Source organism: Diachasmimorpha longicaudata, chromosome 4 (genome assembly GCF_034640455.1).
Source record: "Diachasmimorpha longicaudata isolate KC_UGA_2023 chromosome 4, iyDiaLong2, whole genome shotgun sequence".
Taxonomy (NCBI): Eukaryota; Metazoa; Arthropoda; class Insecta; order Hymenoptera; family Braconidae; genus Diachasmimorpha; species Diachasmimorpha longicaudata.
Genome location: NC_087228.1, coordinates 9083271 through 9101094, shown reverse-complemented (window position 1 = coordinate 9101094; position 17824 = coordinate 9083271). Strand labels below are relative to the sequence as shown.

Sequence of the window (17824 nt, the reverse complement as noted above, 5' to 3'; positions counted from 1 at the left end):
ATTACTTTAGGAAAAGAAAAAATATATATTTACTTTGATAATTTTCCTTTATTTTATCACAATGAATATTCTTAAAATAATAAAACCACGGCATTACATCAATGAATGAAGGGACGATAAATCAGTTTATGTACACATGAAGGTAAAAGAAAATTTGACGATGAAAACTATCAATTAAAAGTGATATGACCTATTTAACGACGAAATAAGAAGCTTCTATCAAGAAGATTTCGTGTTACCCCTCTGCGATTAGACGATAAGTGACCATAATTCGTGAGATATCACGATATTATAAGATAAAAACAAGTAAAATACTTTACACTCTAAAGACTTATACAATTACACTTTCAGTTGCTCTCTCATTGCTAAAATATGTTAAGCGCATTTTTTTATAATCTTAAATTTTAAAAACTTGAATGATATTGAATGCCAACAGTTCGTAATTTCTATACCTTCAACATTTTCATTCTAAACTATAATTTTGTTTCTTAAATAACACCGATAATCGTAATTCGAATAACTTCAGGATACCATATTGCGCAGCTTGTGAAAATTCGTCTACGGATTTGATAAAAAGCATTGTCATTTTATACGATAATACCTAATCCTAGTTTTTTAAAATTCAGACTTAATTCTTTCCGAAGATAGCGGCTCTCTCGCGAAATTGCGCACGTCTTGCTGCCTTCTCCTCCTCCTCGCGTCGTCGTTCCTCTTGCTCCATTCGAATTTCATCTTCAAATTTGCTTGATTTCCGTAATTGTTCAATCTACAACAGAAATTGAGGAACAATCATTCAATTTGAGGTTCATTCATGGTGTATTCAATTATCTCACGCGATAAAAGAAGGGAGGGGGAGTCCACCGTGTGCTGACGACGGGGAGGAGGTCGTCCAGGTCGTGACTTCACGTTCATATTTTTAATGAAAAGGAAATTTTTTTTTAAATCGAAAGATCTGTTGTTCATTTGATTTTCGCGTGTCGAATTTGTCTCTCCATTTTCAATGTATATGAGTGTGTGTGCAGTAAGTAAGAATAGAAAATTTAGTGAATTGTGGGTGACATGCTCTAGTTGAAAAATTAACAGGGGTATTTTTCGAGCAATTTACCTTAGCCTCAAAGAAATTTTTAGCCCCAGTGACTCCAACTTCGTCGACGTTCACTTCTGTCAATCTGGCCAATTGCCCGAGACCAGAATCTTGCGCTAATTCTCCAGCATGGGCTTTTCTGTAGATCAGCAAGAACTAAAAACAAACAGAAATAGAAATAATAGAAACATTTTCGCCGAAATATGAACAATGGACAATTATCATGATGTGCCGATTTTTTTCAGTGAAGTGAACAGCAAGGAAAAAGTCGATGTTGTTGATCTTCCCAGAAATTTCACGATTTTTTATAAACAAATGTGACGGAGTTTTCACCAGAACGCGATAGATTTGCAAAAAAAATTCAAGAGTGGAACAGTTCCCGATAAATTATGAATAACAGTGAACTATTGTGGCGGAGTAAATAACTTTCCCGGTGAGTAATTCGAATGATCATGGAACAAAACGGAATTATATGATTCACAAGAACTCCAGGTACAATATCTGTAAAAATGCGTATTTCTCGATGGTTTCCAGGAATGGTCAATTCCCCATTTCGCCGTACCTCGTAAATGGCGACCTATTGAGTTACCTTTACAGGCCCCACTTGAGTAATGAAAATTTCTCCCTCTAATTTTCCGCCGATTTCCCCAATTTACGATTAGGACTATTTCAAAGTTGTAAATTTAATAGTTACGTACTTTCATGTAATTCACAACAGAAGACAATTCGATTGTTAACGAATTGGGAAATTTAACGCCCCGAAAGTGGTGAGCATCGCATTATAACCGAGAATGACTCCGACTTTATGATATTTCCGGTTAAATTGACGACTTAGCGGTCGTAAATACCAATTATTGTTCGCACAGTGTCTGCCGTTGGGTGCAAAATTGGTGGTTCGAGAAATGCCTGTGAAATTCTCCCATTGAATGCCGAAATTATTACAAAAACCTGGGGCCTTACACTTGAAAACCATTTTCATTTGCATTTAACGAGTGAAAGCCAAAACCAAAAATATTTGTTACTCATAAAGGAAATGAAGGAGTCACTCACCTCGCGAAACGAGATGCGACCATCGCCATCCTCATCGACTTCCTGGATCATGGCCTTGAGCCCCAAGTGGGTCTGGGGTGCACCAAGGACCTCCATCATCCGCTTCAGCTCGGCAAGATCCAGGAACCCATCTTTTCCATCATCAAACCTGAAAGAAAAAATATTGAAAATTAAAGCCGATACTTTCAAACATATTTTGATGATGCGACTCCCGAAACTTCAATTCGATTTTTCCAAATTATAAATTAAAACAAAGGTAATTGAAAAATTGTAAATTTTGGGGAACGGGACCAGAAAGAACTGAAAATCCGGGCATCCCGAGAAAAGGGTTGGTTAATTTGAAGCCACGATCCCCTCCCCTCGATGGATGAAATTTCAACCCTTTGGATACATGACTCGCCCCTTTGTCTCACTCGAAATGTCGGGATTTTCGAAAAAAACTAACAATTCAATTTTTATTCAAACGTGACATATATCCGGAGGGATGTCTGTTGCTCAAGTAAACTTCACAACCTCCTTCCTACGTTAGGTACAATTTCACCCCGCCGGATATAAACCTCCCCCCTGAGGCACTCCATGTTCATGACATCGGATCGCAATTAACGAAAAATGAATGTTTATCATAAAGTTTGGTTCCAACTTCGTTCAAAGGAGGTTCACAAAATGCTATTATCATTAGTGTTATTAATATATCCAATGTCACCATTGCATTGTGTCATAAAATTCCTGAGTGTTCAATACATCAACTCGTTACTCAATTTCATGTTTTCAAAATCCCCCGCTTCGTGTGGACTCGATGAATTCAAGTCAAACGTAACGTGTCGCAACATACAATAAACCCAAGTAAAAAACTGTTTTAGAAACGCGATAACCGAGAAAAAAAATGTTTCATGCTAATTAGCACGTTTGTCAAGACCTGAAACATGACAAAGTGACTGGCGGTATGCAGGTGGCACAGTATTGTGTAAAATTACGTAACAAAGAGTCTGTCCTAATGATTTTTCAAGCCGCCAGTAAATGGTAATGCGGTGAAACTATTCCTAAGTACACGTTTTTACCCTAGATTGAGAATTGGCAAGCGCTTTCGTCATACCACGTGCGCAAAATCCAAAGTACAAGTCAGTCAACTGTCACCGCCCCGACATTACAACCGTCATGAATGTCCCTTTCAATAGTATTCATCTGCGATAAAACCCGACGACACAATTGCACAACAAGAAATTCAATAAAAACCCCTGTCAGGAAGTGAAAAAGATTGAGTTCAATAAAAAAAAGCACATTTTTCATTTTCCCCTGTCTCTCAATTCATCGTTCCTCATCACTGGAATGATAAAAAATAATGCTGCAGGTTGTTTGTGACCCGTGACTCGTGCTATGCACTTCGTGAAATAACAGTTTGGCGCAAGTCACGTCAAGGCAACGGTCATCAGGTTTTGATATTCCATGTGTGTGCAAGTACACAAATACAACCGAACCAGTCACAATGACTGAACCGGAGAGTACATATGCGCAATTTTCTTGTCAATTATTTTTCACAATTTTCTTTTTTTCATGAGTCACAATGTTTTTCTCTTCATTCGGTTTATCACTGCTCTATCACAATATTTGTAGCCAGTCATTACGAGGTGTAGCTCAAAGGGATAATTAACAGAGCCTGCTTTAATGACCACTAACTCTTTTATTTTTTATTTCACAAATTACAGGAATTTCACCCGAGTGTTTTGTGTGGCGGCGGAACTTGCTGTTTCCCAAAGCGAAAGCCATGACTATTCTCTCAATTATTTGTTCTTCTCTTCTGCACTCCATTGAAATTAAATAATTATTGATATTTGCCCCGACGAATGCGCGCAGAGAAATATACCAGCAGAATCGCGTATTTTCTTTTAAAAATAATAACATTAGTTAATGAAGTCGAGTGACAGGTGGTAAAATTTGACTGTTTATGGTACGTCGAGTTTAATTTTCTACGTCGGGACTTACTTTAAACCTCAGAGCTTTCTAAATTTTTTCCATCCCCATAATTCTGTCACCCAACATTGATGTATTTGCCGCCGAGAATACCTCTCTTACCTGATACTTGTATCCACAAATCTCGTCACCTGACGTTTTATGGTATTCCTTTGTTACCCATTACCTTGTTCAAGAGACCAGTGTTTGTACGGCTCTCTCATGGAAGTGAGTAATGCGATATCAAGTGTGTCCGGACAGCTCAGCTGTATCGAATTCCATTTGTCGCTGTGGCTTGGAATATTTAAAGGATAAAAAATCCACACACGACGTGCAAAAATTAAAGACGGAAAAAGGAGATTACGTAGGGAGTTGGACCAAGCGCAGTATCACCTCAGACGTGGGTATCCGCATCACTCGAAATGTCGCTCACCGGGACCTATCCCTGTGATCGATAAATAAGCCGCAAGGAAAGCTAATATCTCACGTGAGTAATGCCATTGGAGTTTGGGATTTCTTCGAAAAAATTTCACGATAACGATTACTTGGGAAACATTGAAGTTTCGTACAAATTTAGATAGCACCACGAGAATAGGTAAACTATGTGATTTCTCATTGTCACGCTATGCGATAGTCTCTTCACTCCATCACCTCATGTACGATAAAAATATTTGACGGAGTAATTCATTTATAATTAACATATTTACACAGCTCGATGACTATATTTATTTAATTTCCCTGCCATTTTCTCATTTTTCTCTCAGTTTTCGTCACCTAAATTTAATGGCAAAGCGACAAAACGAGATAAGTTGACTTATCCGTGAATTAAATGTTAAAAAATCAATCATACATTTATTTTCGTACAATGATATTTTATTGTATATTACTTTAATGTTTTAATTGACGCGAATATACGTTTTCCCGCAGCATAATTCCATATCGTTTAAAAATACTCGTTTGCTTCCTGAAATGTCGGAGTAAAAAAGTTATAGTCAGGTGACAAATTATAATAATAGATGCGAGGGATGCGTAGTTGGCGGTAAAGGTCAATGGATATGGTATCCAGATGAAGGAGGACAGAAATCAATAGACCTTGAGAGCCTTGAAATACCACTGCATCTCATCGATTTTACTTTCCTTGGCGCACATGCAGGAAATGAGGCAGTATGGAAGTTTGATAGGAGTCTCACTACGGCAACTTTCATTAAATCTCAAGTAATATCGCTCGCGTATGGGAAGGTAATTACTCCCCGCGAAGCTGCCTGGTATCCGTGACCCTGACGTCTGTAATTTGCGATGCATGCACGAAATTCCTGGGTATTTAAATCAATTTCATTCGGTTTTATCCATTTCCGGTTACGTTCGGATTTAATGAAGGATTTTTACAGATGCAATAAAGCTCTGCGTCGTGAAATACCAATTAGGGAGACGCGGAAACTCGGCCAAGGTGAACAAATGGAACTTTTGTCCTTTCTGAGAAGGTTTTACTCTCCAACAGAAGAAATAAGACGACCGCGAATTTTTCTTTCACATCTCGGGATTAATTAATTTTAATAATGAGAAAGGAAATCCGGAGGAGACTCTGGTATGATTGAACATCACTCGGAGATATTGAGAATTAAAGTTTAATTGCTGTTCAATTTTAAAATATTTCTTATCACGGAAATTTAATTTGTTTGTCATATTTTAATTAGACAGTAATGAGAATATTAAATTCGGCAGTAATTTCTAATAGATTATCGTCCCCGAGTGGAATATCATCAATGATGATGAAGTTAATTAGCGCAACAGTAATGATTGGAACAAATGTAATTGTTGGAGTGGTTGATATTACTCGGGATAATTGAATTGTTGGCGAATGGAAATATTGACCTCAATACGCCTGAATTGTGTTAATAAAACGAGTTGTACCAGAGGGTAAATCATTATTGCAGGATTAGATATCGTGAATGCAATAAATGGAGCACAGAGTTCAGCGTCAACTTTTTCGTCCATACCCGTTCTCACGTTTTTTCGATCTATCGGAATTCAATGAAGTAGTTCCAATTAGTTTTTCATCGGAGGAAAAAGTTGTTTCATCGGCTCCACTAAATATTTATCGGATTTTTAAAAACTCGACTAGAGTTGAATGTACATTGGAGAATGGAGTTTATATTTGCAAAGTATTTTCATATCCAGAGGAAAAAAAAATGCCAAATATTTTTCTGGGCAGAATCTAAAGCGAGTTTCCAAATGAAATTCCGAGGTATTTGATTGCTTTTGTATAATTATGTAGTTTTTAATTTCAGTAAGGAATAAAACATGAATAAATAATATATTTAAAAAATTACTGTTGATCGAAGTGACGAAATCAATATTCTTTCTTATTTTCATATCCAGTAATGACAAAAAATCCTGCAAAATGTCAATTGTGAACCATTAATGTGAATCATTAGGTGAATGTACCCTCAATAAATAATCCTTGACCCAATGGAAAATTCTATGGCATTACGACGATTTCCAGGACGTAACGTTTAGAAATATGATACACCAAGAGTCCACGATCTTTTCACTGGGGATTGAATGACATGTGGAATGAAATCATGACGTGATCATGTAAGAATAGAAAAACTAGACAAGACAAACAACAGCTCAGACAAGTGCACATGGCATGACAATTATCACCATCTGAGTTCCAAAAGTCTCGGTACACATTTTCGTGACAAGAGCAGAAAGTAAATTTGTCTCAACCGGGTTGAGTGCTCCTCATGTAGAAAAAAAAATGAAAAAAGCAGGAGGAGTCGTGCCGCTTGGGCTATGGGATTTTTTTTCTTTTTTAACGCGCGATAATGAAAGGCCCTCGAGTACTTGGTGCTCGCGTTTCGCTGAATCGTGAAATACACCCTGGGTGTTACGTCTATGATATTATGTTCGAGGGCTGGTGCTGGAAGCCTTGCTGAAGAATTCAATGCGGGCCTTCTGGCTCTTTGTTATTACCCGGAGGAAAGATATTAAGAACTGGTTATTGTTGTTCAATATAATTTTCATGCGGTAATTCCGGTTTAGTGACAGTAAAAGAAATATTTTTCCGTTGAAAATTGATCAACATTTTTCATTTTCAATTTCATTTCACATAAAGAATAATTCCCTCATGAATTCTCTCAAATTTATAAACCTGTGGAATTTGTAATTCTATCCAATTCATTTAAATTCAGAACTGGAAATCAAATTTGTCTGGATAATCAAAAGATTGATGTACCCTCTACGCCAACGAAAATATCTCAAATTTCACATAAATGAAAAATTTCGATATTAATATTCTAAGAGCCTAGACAATTTTTCTCCGCTTAAAACTCTAATCACTCAATTAAATTTATTCTCCCTCATTTATTATTTTTCCATCGATCCCAAGCCCTGAACAAATCCCCGGAAAATCATGGTAACTGGCATTTATTCACCGTTACCCGTAATGGAAATGATGTGTCAGGTAATGTATCGCTTATCCCCAATGATTTCCCCATGAATGTGAAATTTTTCAGTCATAAGTGAGTGATTATCAATGATGCGAACGAGAAAACAACTGCATTAGTCCATTTTAAGACTAAACTTTCATTCTTTTTCCCCCCAAGTTGGCATTCCCTGAAGAATGGCCTTGGCATCAGCCTGACATTAAATTCGAATGGCGTTTATGGGTGGCATTATGCCCATGTGCATGCTCGCGAATTGGAAAGTGAGGTTCTCCGTGTGAAAGACGTAGGCCAAATGTTGCTTTGCTATAATTCACGGGATTGTGAAATTTCTAGGGCGGGGGGAGAAATTGTCCGGTAAAAAATTGCCCGATTCTCCTGTCACGAGGGAGAATTTTTTTGTCAAGGTAAAATACTGGGTCTGCCAGGCAAATTCAACGCGTCATCGGGTGTAAATCGATCGATTAAACAGTCCACGTGGGTTGTGCGCCGATTATATGCAGCATGATGTTGCCACAGAGTCATAAACTGAGCTGGATTTAGCTTTACGTTGCGTAGTAACGTCCATGGGAGTGCGAGGGAATTCCTTTTGAGGACAACTTCGTAGGGGAGATTTTCACGGTGGGGGTTACGTCAATACTATTTTTACTATAATATTCATTTTTAGTAGAGAAGACTGTAGAAAATGCGAGGAATGCGGCGGTTCACTCCGTGGAGACGTAATAAATAATCGCGATTTCAAACTACAAAATCGATACCGTAATTTTTCACCGGAAATTCCCGAAAAGTCGGAGCAGATGGGTAAAATTTTCCGGAACTAATCGAGGGTTGAATATTGTCCGTTGCGGGAAGTCCAGGAACTATCTTATTCGTGAGGGACAAAAATGATTGTGCCATAAAAAATGATATTCAATTTGCTGCCATAAAGATGAAAAATCAATTAACGAAAACAAACGCCGCTGATTAGTCCGGTGACATTCTCCTGGCGACGTCGGTGCAAAATGTATCGATAACGGTTTCTAATTTTGATATCAACCTGACACATAATACGTTCAGACATTTGGACTACTGGAGAGCAATTAGTATTCAAGACGTGCCATATAACATGAATAACGGACCCACCTATTTACTCATTGCATGCCCAACAACATTATCATCTCCTACTACATATTATTCTCGATCACACAAATTCCCAACGATTCTCGATTATTCTCGACCCCCGTGACACGTGCATGCAGATAATTTCCGCGGATTGAGAGTTTAAATAAAAATCAAGTGACACTGAGGGCGGCGTGCTGCCTATACCGTAAAATCGCGTGAAGTTTATAAACGTGGGATTTTAAGTCACATGTAACTGTCGGGAGATAAGCACATGAAAACCGGTTGTTTCCGTGTGGATTCAATTCAAGGAGATGATTATGTGCGAGACACAACGTGCGGTGGAAATTTCACGGATTTAGAATTTTATGGCTCCCACTGGAATACGGGAATTGTTAGAATATTCGACCTTGGTAGTCACCAGGTGAATTTGTCGAGAAAATGTATATTCCGGGGAAACCCCATAGTAAAAGGCCCCGTGAGGACTTTTCCCTCCTTTTGTAGTTTGAAGAGGGACTCATATAGCAATAAAGCAATGAGGCTTTCCATAATTTACAGGAGTAAAAACTTGGGGAAACGAGAAATTTGAACTTAACAAGATATATAATTACTGAGTGCAATTATAGGAGAATGTTGCATTTAACATCAGGAGGGGGGACTTTTTTCTCGATCCGGATGGTTAAATGTCTCTGAAATGTGGTTAAATCAACAGCAGGAAGTGTATCACGAGAGATAACTATATGTAGTCCATTATCAAATATCACGGCGACGATGACGGTTACTTGGTATGTTCTGGGCTTCTGTGATGTGTTTCTCAGGGAACTGGTGCATCTGGCAATTTGAAATTAAGCTGAGAACGGCAACTGTCAACACCAATTATTGAACAATCAAATTACCCTTGAATTCAATATTTAAAGTTCGATTTGTTTCAGTAATCGATATTTCTTCTTTCTGTTTTGCTCAGAAACGGAAAATTAATTGGTAGTGAAATAGAATTTATTCAATATAACCCGATGAAAAGCGTCAGTGACAATAAAAAGCTAATCACAAAATCACGGTTCGTTAGGTAGAGTTGACAACTGCCATTTTAAATCAGGCCAGACCAGGGGGGAAATGGCCTGATTGCAGCATTTCAATTAGACGGGATCAGGAAGCGCCTGTGTTGATCGGAGAGTTCAGGAGCCAACTGGTCAGACAGTGTGACTCACTCCACTCATTTTTTTTAATTCGGAAGTCATTGAGTTGAGCAGGAACTCCCACAAAAACAACGAGATTGATCAGGAACTCTGCCATATCATAATTAAATTGTCAAAAAACTCATCACTTCAGATTTTTCAATATTTTTTGTTCTGGTTTTATCCGGTTCGCGGGGAAATATTTAACTGGAGAAAAAAAAATTAAGCACTGAAAGTACCTTGATACCCTTCAATTCAGAAAAACGTCGAAGAGTAAATAAAGAGGGCCCTTAAAACTATTTTATTAAATAAACGGAGGGAGTTTAAAGGGCCGCGAATATTTCAAATGGTATTTTATCGAGGCGAGCTCTCATTCTGGTTTCACTGCCAGGCTCGACTCGTTCTTTTTTCTTCTTCGTGGCTTTTTGCTGGGATCGGGTGGGGAGGAAGGGAAATATTTTGAACCGGCGGATCCAACAATGCGAAGAGTGGCCAGGTAGGCCCAGGGACGCACTTTCCTGCCTCCGGACTGTACAGCCGGCTGATTTCGAGCGCACAAGACTCCAGGTGTTTCCTGGAATTAGATATATCCTCGAAATGCCCACTTGTAACGATTGTATGTACCAGGATCCGGGGCAGCTAAATAGCATTTCCTTCCTCGAAAGGACTAAACTTTACCATCACTTTTCTGTTATTCTGTGGAGGCATCATACGCATTTGTAAAATCCATGCGAAGGGGAAACAATTAATAATATGAAATTTTTAATAAATAAATCAAATTTTAACACGTGAGTCAGTTCAATGGTGTCATATATTACAACGATGTAGATTTACATCAAGTTCCTGAATTCTTCCAGCAAAAAAGTGAAATAAAAATTCCGAACTCTTTCGAAAACGTGAAATTCGAATATTCAACGAATTATCGATTCTGCTAAAAATTCTGAGAAATTAGTTTTCATTATTCAGCTGATATTATGTAAGTTGATTGAAGCCGGTGCAGAAGTGAAACGAATAATTAATAATGCAAATATTTCTGGAACCGCGGTGGTGAGATATTTCTAGACCAGCGGGGATGTTGACCCCGTCGAGATATTTGGCACGAATCATCAAATCCCGGAGAATAACTTCAAAATTAAATAAACAGGAGGTGCAGTCAGAGTTAGCTCAGTGCAGGGATTGACGAACTCGTTCTCTCGATATGTAATAACACTTGAACGATACAGAGCAACAGCTGTTAAATTGAAATGTAAATATTTTTCATTACGACCTAAATGTCGAAGACTGTCCTGTTGCTTTCGTTTGAGACATCTGGGGAGAGTTAATGCGACAAACAAGAGCTGTTGACTCTCGAGATTGAATGATGATGACTTTTGTAAATAAATAAAAATGGAATGAGATACATCAATCATTTCCTCTCACTTTTCATCGCTCCGAAGGCACCATGATGCCCCAATTGAGCAATAATGACAGTTTGAGACTGATCGTACAGGATGGCAATTAAAAGTTCTTATAACTGTCAAATCAATCGCGAAGGGGGAATTGGATGAAGAACATTTTCATTTCCATTCTGGGAGAAAGTACGCGGTGAAAAACTAGCGTGACACGTATGTGCTCGTCGTTACAATTAATTTATACAGTTTTATCTTCGTAATAAATCAATTACGTGAAATAATTATGGATTCATAAATCCTGTGGGAAAATAATCTCGATTATTGGTGTAATGCAGAAGAATTCACACTGGTTTTACCTTCGGATACGTGCGGTGCGTTAATCATTACTCGTTAGTGGCTATTTGTAGACGGAAATCATAGGATTTTCCTTTTGCATAAACTGTTGGAAGGATTAAATCGCACTATAATATATGTAAAAAAATTAAACCGAACGGTCAAAGATTATCCATCGAAATTATTTGCAAAATTGTAAAAAATATACAGATGAGTGTTCATAAATTTTTTATCAAGTAAAGACTCAAAGATTTAATGAGTCTTTGCTTTACTCAAATTATTCTGCCAACAAAAAATTGTAAATTCTCGTAATATCTTTTTTACCATGAAAAATAAATCTGCAAAGGTTGTAATTTTTTGCAAGATATAATTAGACAGCTGAATACTCCCCCCCCCCTTTTTCACGTTCGTCTCACGCAATTGAATCGAGAAAACTGATGATTAAATTGGAAGAACAAACGTCACGAGTCATTGATCCAGCGCTGACCGCAAGTCAGGGGATAAATCGATCTACAACTGACGTGCTCTCATCATCTGACAGCGCTACCATAACAGGTAGTGGTATAAAAATGCCTCAGTAACAGACTGAGATTTACCAGCATACGCCAAATGGTTTAAAAAACAGAGACTCACCTGTTGAAGGTCTGCTCGTACTGCTTGATCTCCCGACGAGACAGTTCGTGAAATTCCATGTAAACATTAACAAATTTGTACTGTTTTTTGACTTCCTTCCCCTCCTCTAATTGATCATTGATCTTCTGACGGCGGCTCAAAATCGTGCTGAGTTCTGCATCGGCGGGCATTCTCGATCCTTTTGTTTTCACGAGTACAATCGAATTGTTGCGATCAGTGGAATTTTCGGTGACTGCGTCACGGCGCGTCTGGAGGTTCTTAACGCGGTGACCTTGAAACACGTGGGTCTTGTTTATCGATCCACTGACGTTCGATTTGATTTCGATGACTCGACCCTTTAATTTCTGGGCTACCGTGGAAATTTTGAGATGTACCACCACAGGGGAATTCACACGGGAGGGAAATTTTTGGGTGGATTAATGGGATTTAGAGAGAAGTCGCGGAGAAATCGTGTGCTCAGGGTTTGGTGATCGCGCGTGGACTGAATCCTCAGCTGGCGCTTGACGGCTGACCTTCCCGGTCTCGATCTACGTGAGGCTCGTGGGGGCGCCTGCGCGCCTCCCCACGACCGTATGAACAATATTATTTCGGTTATCTGGTGGGTGATAATTAATATGAGTAATTGAATAATACTTGACTGAAAGATGTGCTTCCAGTGTTCACTAGTCGTTTTTGAATCGCGGTTGATTGAAATTATTACGCTGATAAATTAATCAGAAGAATTATAGCAATTAATTTGGGGATAATTAATCTCACTTATAAAACAAATATTCTCAAAGTCCTAATCAAAATGAAATTTCAATTTAATTTAATTAAACGTGATAGGGTCTTGTTTGGGATGTCAATAAAAAAATAATCAAACTCGAATCATAAAAAATGTCTTGTCACAATTAATGAAACTTCAGTAAATTTCTAACACACGAATACAGCAGGTGATGTATGGTCTTCAGTCTGAATCAGAGTAGCATGTTTGGAAACACGTAATGCCAATGAATAAAAAAAGGGAAATGGATTCTTCTCTCGAATGCGAGAGTTGGCTGGAAGTGAGTGAAAAACTTTGAGAATTTTTATTCCCAAGAGGATAATAGTTAAAGAACACGCGCCACAGGTAATTGTGGGTTCACGCGACAGTAAGAGAGAATATATAATTTTTTCAATCTCAACTCAAAGGTTTTCCGGTGACAACGCCATTGTTTCCATACGGGGATCACTTTTTTCTCAACAATTCGTCAATAAAAATGCGTGTAATTTTTTCCCCTCAGTAGTCCATGAGTACGAGCGAGATTAGTCCATGGAAAAGTCGAATTAAGGATAGAGGATAAATTGTTTATTGTTCTTGTCAGTGGTCGGGCTTGATTCATAGTTCCGGAGTTGGGTGAATCAGGACGCGCGACGATTTTATACAACCCACTGAATCTATTACTTATTTATGATTGTATGACTCTGCGTGAGAAGAGCCATTTTCACGTGAATAACGAGGAAGAAAGCGTGTTGGACGGATATAGTTAGTCGAGAAGATGAAAATTATTTTGACATTTATCTGTAGAAAACCTCCTCACCAGAATTCGTTAGAGAATTAATTTTGACATTTACAATTATTTTGCAATTAAGGGTGACATGCTTAACGACTAGAGTTAGTGAAACTGAAAAACTCAAGTCCTATCGCTAACGTTATTTTTCTTAATTATGTGTATTTGTACTTCAAGTTGACGATTATTTTCAATTGACTGAAAATTTATTTTCCGTAGATACAACGAACGAAACAAGATATATCGAAAATTACACAATTGTCGTTCGACGTTATCAGATGTGATAAGAAACCGTAAGTCAATATTTATCGATGATGCTATCTGTCACATTTGAATTGAACTCTTTCACAAGATTTGTCATTACGCGCAATTCAACTCTTACTCATTGAGTCGTGAATAACGTGATATCAGATGACGTTGCTAATACAGTAACATTATCCACTCATCGTATCATTCACACTCTCGTTACAGAGAGAAAAGTCGAATGAAGAAGCGTAAAGTGCAGATGAAAATGGTACCGCTGAGTTGTGGGTTTTTTATGACAAGACAGTGGGCATAAATGAATTAAATATGAGGGAGATAAGCTCACGCAGCAACTGTAAAAATCAGAAAGCTTTCAGTCACATTGGCATTACTTCGAACGTCTTCTCACGATAATACACCTGGTAAAAATGTATTTTGTCATGGAGGGGGCTTTTACGATGCGGTTTTCAATTGTATTCTCGGTTTTGATTTAGCACCGACTGCGGTCCTGTATGCAGACGCATATTTCAAAATGAAGTGCCTCTCTTCAGTGCTATAAGTAGTATATGAATTGTCTCAAAGAACTTTGACTCTTGGTGGGCTAATAAGAGAGAATAATAATGGAATGGGCCGTAAAAATAGTCATTAAATGCATTTTTATATGAGTTTTTTGCTTAATAACTCTTGCAATTCATGAGGTGACTTTGAATACTCAATTCTCTTGAGATGATTGCCAATAAATCGATGAATAATTTGCATGAAATACCGAATCTTCACGAGATTGTCTGAACATTCTACTGAGAATTGGAAATAATAAATTAAGTATAAAGTTTCTCCGCAGTGTGACCTGCGGTTTTTCCCTCTAGAATTAATTATTGAATAAATCTTCGATCGATTCCACTCGATGATCATCATGTTTTTATTTAAAAAAAATGCTAGGAATATGACGAACGTACACCGAGTTTGCAGGCGCGAACAATCGATCGGATGACTCATGCAAACTTGACCACCCCAGATGTAATTTTTATCTATTACGCGACACAGGAGGGGAGAGCCACCCCTTGCACTGTGATATGCAAATTATACAGTGCATCGAGTGTGTTATCTATTATTTATGGGGCAGTGTATGCGAGAGTCACGAATGGACGGAAAAATAACTTTTATCAGAATAAATATTCCGCAATAACTGATATACCCAGATATACTGGTATATAACAATTACTCTGTAGCGGGAAAAATCCATTTTATGATTTCATTAAATCGGAGACCCTTCATTTCGAAAATTTGAACCGTCGAACGAAGGAAATCGGCCATCTTTCGGGGCGAAATGCAAGTGAAAATGAAGAAGTTGTAGAGGGCACTGGGAAATTTCTCGCTAGATCTTTTTCATTTTATTATTTGGTAACATATAAAGACGTAATTGTTACTAGCATACAATATCGATTATTGTGTGGAATGAGACGAACGCCGCGCTGTAGAGCCCGGACAATGACTCTTTTGATCACTTGTGATGATTTCTGGTATCACTTCGTGAATTGTCACAATTTTTTGTTTGAAATTGACTCCTCGCGGTTTAGTTCAGATAAAAATACCAATGTCAATAAGACTAGAATTTTTTCCCTTGCGCAAATCCCATATAAAAGGGTCCGAAGAGGGCTAAATTTTGTTGATCTCCGTTGTCTCCGATTTAAATTCACAGGGTCTCCCGCCAGAGAATGGATAACTCCAGCAACTACCGCCAGAGGAGGGATGTCAGCTGGCCTGTCCGACATCTTGAACAATGTAGTGTAGCCTGCGTAGCGTCCTGTTGGTGAAGTGACTAGAATTTTCACATCATTTATTTAAATCGGTGTCCATTGATTGCGCTCGTTGCACCCAGGGAAGGGCGCAATTCGCAACAATGGCTGAGTACCTGGCCTCTATTTTTGGTACTGAGAAAGACAAGTGAGTGTGCTTTTAAGTCATGGTAATGTTAGCAGGTTATGACGCATTGGATCGAGTGTTGCCCCTTTTTGGTTATCTCTCACCGTCTCCTTTATTCGTGATATTTGAGTTTAATCAATCAATTGTCAATATAAACATCACATAAACAGCGGTGATAGGTGTCGTAATCTTAATTGTTAGGCAGGTTAATTAGCTAGGTATTGAAATGCATCAGGAAATGTGTTGGCCTGAACTCATGGGACTGAAGGTGTAACCGGGGACATGTGGAGGACAGCATATATTCTTGAATTTTTGCGAAATATTTTGCAGTTATAGCTATTTGATGTTTTATCGAATGGGATTATCTTTTTTATGAGATCTGTCAATGGGTGATGAGCACATTCTGAGCCCAAATGGCTCATTTTAATTACGTGAGTATTCACGTAATTTTGACGAGGGGAAAGGGACTGTTTGAAGACTTCAGAACATTCATTCATTGCTCATTTGTTATTTATAGTTATGCTCGTTTAATTATCTTACAAATATGGGTACATTATTTCTGATTTATTTCAGAGTTAACTGTTCCTTCTACTTCAAAATTGGAGCTTGCAGACACGGAGATCGATGCTCGAGAATTCATAATAAACCAACGTTCAGTCAGGTGAGTAGAATTATTAATTATTACCTCAACGTTATTACCATTTTATATACTATTCTCACTGATTCGTGTATTTCTAGACATGTTTGCTCCAAAACCTGTACGTGAACCCTCAAAATTCAGCAAAAAGTGCAGATGGTTCTCATCGTAAGTATTTGTCACCGATCGCTTTGTATGACCACAATTTTCTATTCTAAAAATTATAATAATACACACGGGGTTACGTTTTTCAGTGGTTGCCAATGTCTCCGACGAGGAGATGCAGGAGCACTATGATAACTTCTTCGAGGATGTATTCGTCGAGTGTGAAGATAAATATGGAGAAATTGAGGAGATGAATGTGTGCGATAACCTGGGGGATCACCTCGTGGGTAATGTTTACATCAAGTTTCGTCGTGAGGAGGACGCAGAGAAGGCAGTCAATGACCTCAACAATAGATGGTTCGGCGGACGTCCCGTTTATGCCGAACTATCGCCAGTTACGGACTTCAGGGAGGCTTGCTGTCGTCAATATGAAATGGGGTCAGTATGTTTATTACAATTAATTCAGACTCGTTCTTTAGCAATACAAGATTGAGATCAAGAGCCTCATCGTCTGCATGTTATCGAATTATTCATCTTCTGAATTACAGAGAATGCACGAGATCGGGTTTCTGCAACTTCATGCACTTGAAGCCAATCTCCCGGGAATTACGTCGTTACTTGTACAGTCGTAAAAAGGGTGGCGGTGGAGGAGGTGGCGGAGGCGGCGGTGGAGGTGGCGGCAGTGCTAAGGGACGATCGAGGTCTCGTTCACGATCACGCGGTCGTGATCGCAAACGCCGATCCAGATCTCGCGAACGCCGATCGCGATCCAAGGAGAGACGTAAGGGGCGAGATGATAAAGGGCGTGATAGTCGCTCTGGAAGATATTAGTATACGTTTATCGGTTTAATTACTACTGTATTTCACCATTCTATGATAACTTTTATTAAAAATTCACTCAACAAGACACGAGCATAAGAGAGTTGGGACAATATTTATTTCATCGACATTTTCCTCACATTCCCATTGATATTGAACATTTGATTTACGGTACGGTGCTTTGTACAAAAGATTCTGTAAGCTATTTTATAGCCTGAAGGCACTGTTTAAATTGGTTGTAGGCTCGTACAATTTTTTTTTTCAATGGAAAAATTCTTCAAATGTAAGTTTTGCAAATATTTGTCTTTCTGACGATAAATCCCGAGAAACCGACTATCCATAACTTATCCAATGGTTTCTACGTACCGGCAGAGTACAATCGTCCCCTCCAACCAGTGTTTGAGTTTATCG

At 38.4% G+C, this 17824-nt stretch overlaps 2 protein-coding genes and 1 long non-coding RNA gene across 3 annotated transcripts; 2 read left to right on the top strand and 1 right to left on the bottom strand.

The window, feature by feature from the left end:
* Positions 1-28: 28 nt before the first annotated feature.
* On the bottom strand, positions 29-12652 carry LOC135161971 (EF-hand domain-containing protein D2 homolog). The gene is made up of 4 exons (XM_064120014.1): positions 12158-12652; positions 2135-2282; positions 1106-1240; positions 29-766 (listed from the first exon to the last, which is right to left on the bottom strand). Exons 1-4 carry the CDS (start codon positions 12325-12327, stop codon positions 629-631), a joined length of 591 nt encoding a protein of 196 aa, XP_063976084.1. The 5' UTR covers positions 12328-12652; the 3' UTR covers positions 29-628.
* LOC135161972 (uncharacterized) lies at positions 4293-6417 on the top strand. Its single transcript, XR_010298887.1, has 3 exons — positions 4293-4568; positions 5098-5398; positions 5470-6417. It is a non-coding gene; the product is annotated as an uncharacterized LOC135161972 (long non-coding RNA).
* Positions 12653-15672: 3020 nt separating the features above from the next.
* Positions 15673-17501, top strand: LOC135161970 (splicing factor U2af 38 kDa subunit). Its single transcript, XM_064120013.1, has 5 exons — positions 15673-15873; positions 16426-16513; positions 16591-16657; positions 16744-17032; positions 17143-17501. The coding sequence occupies exons 1-5, from the start codon at positions 15830-15832 to the stop codon at positions 17423-17425; spliced, it is 771 nt and encodes a 256-aa protein (XP_063976083.1). The 5' UTR covers positions 15673-15829; the 3' UTR covers positions 17426-17501.
* Positions 17502-17824: the final 323 nt, after the last annotated feature.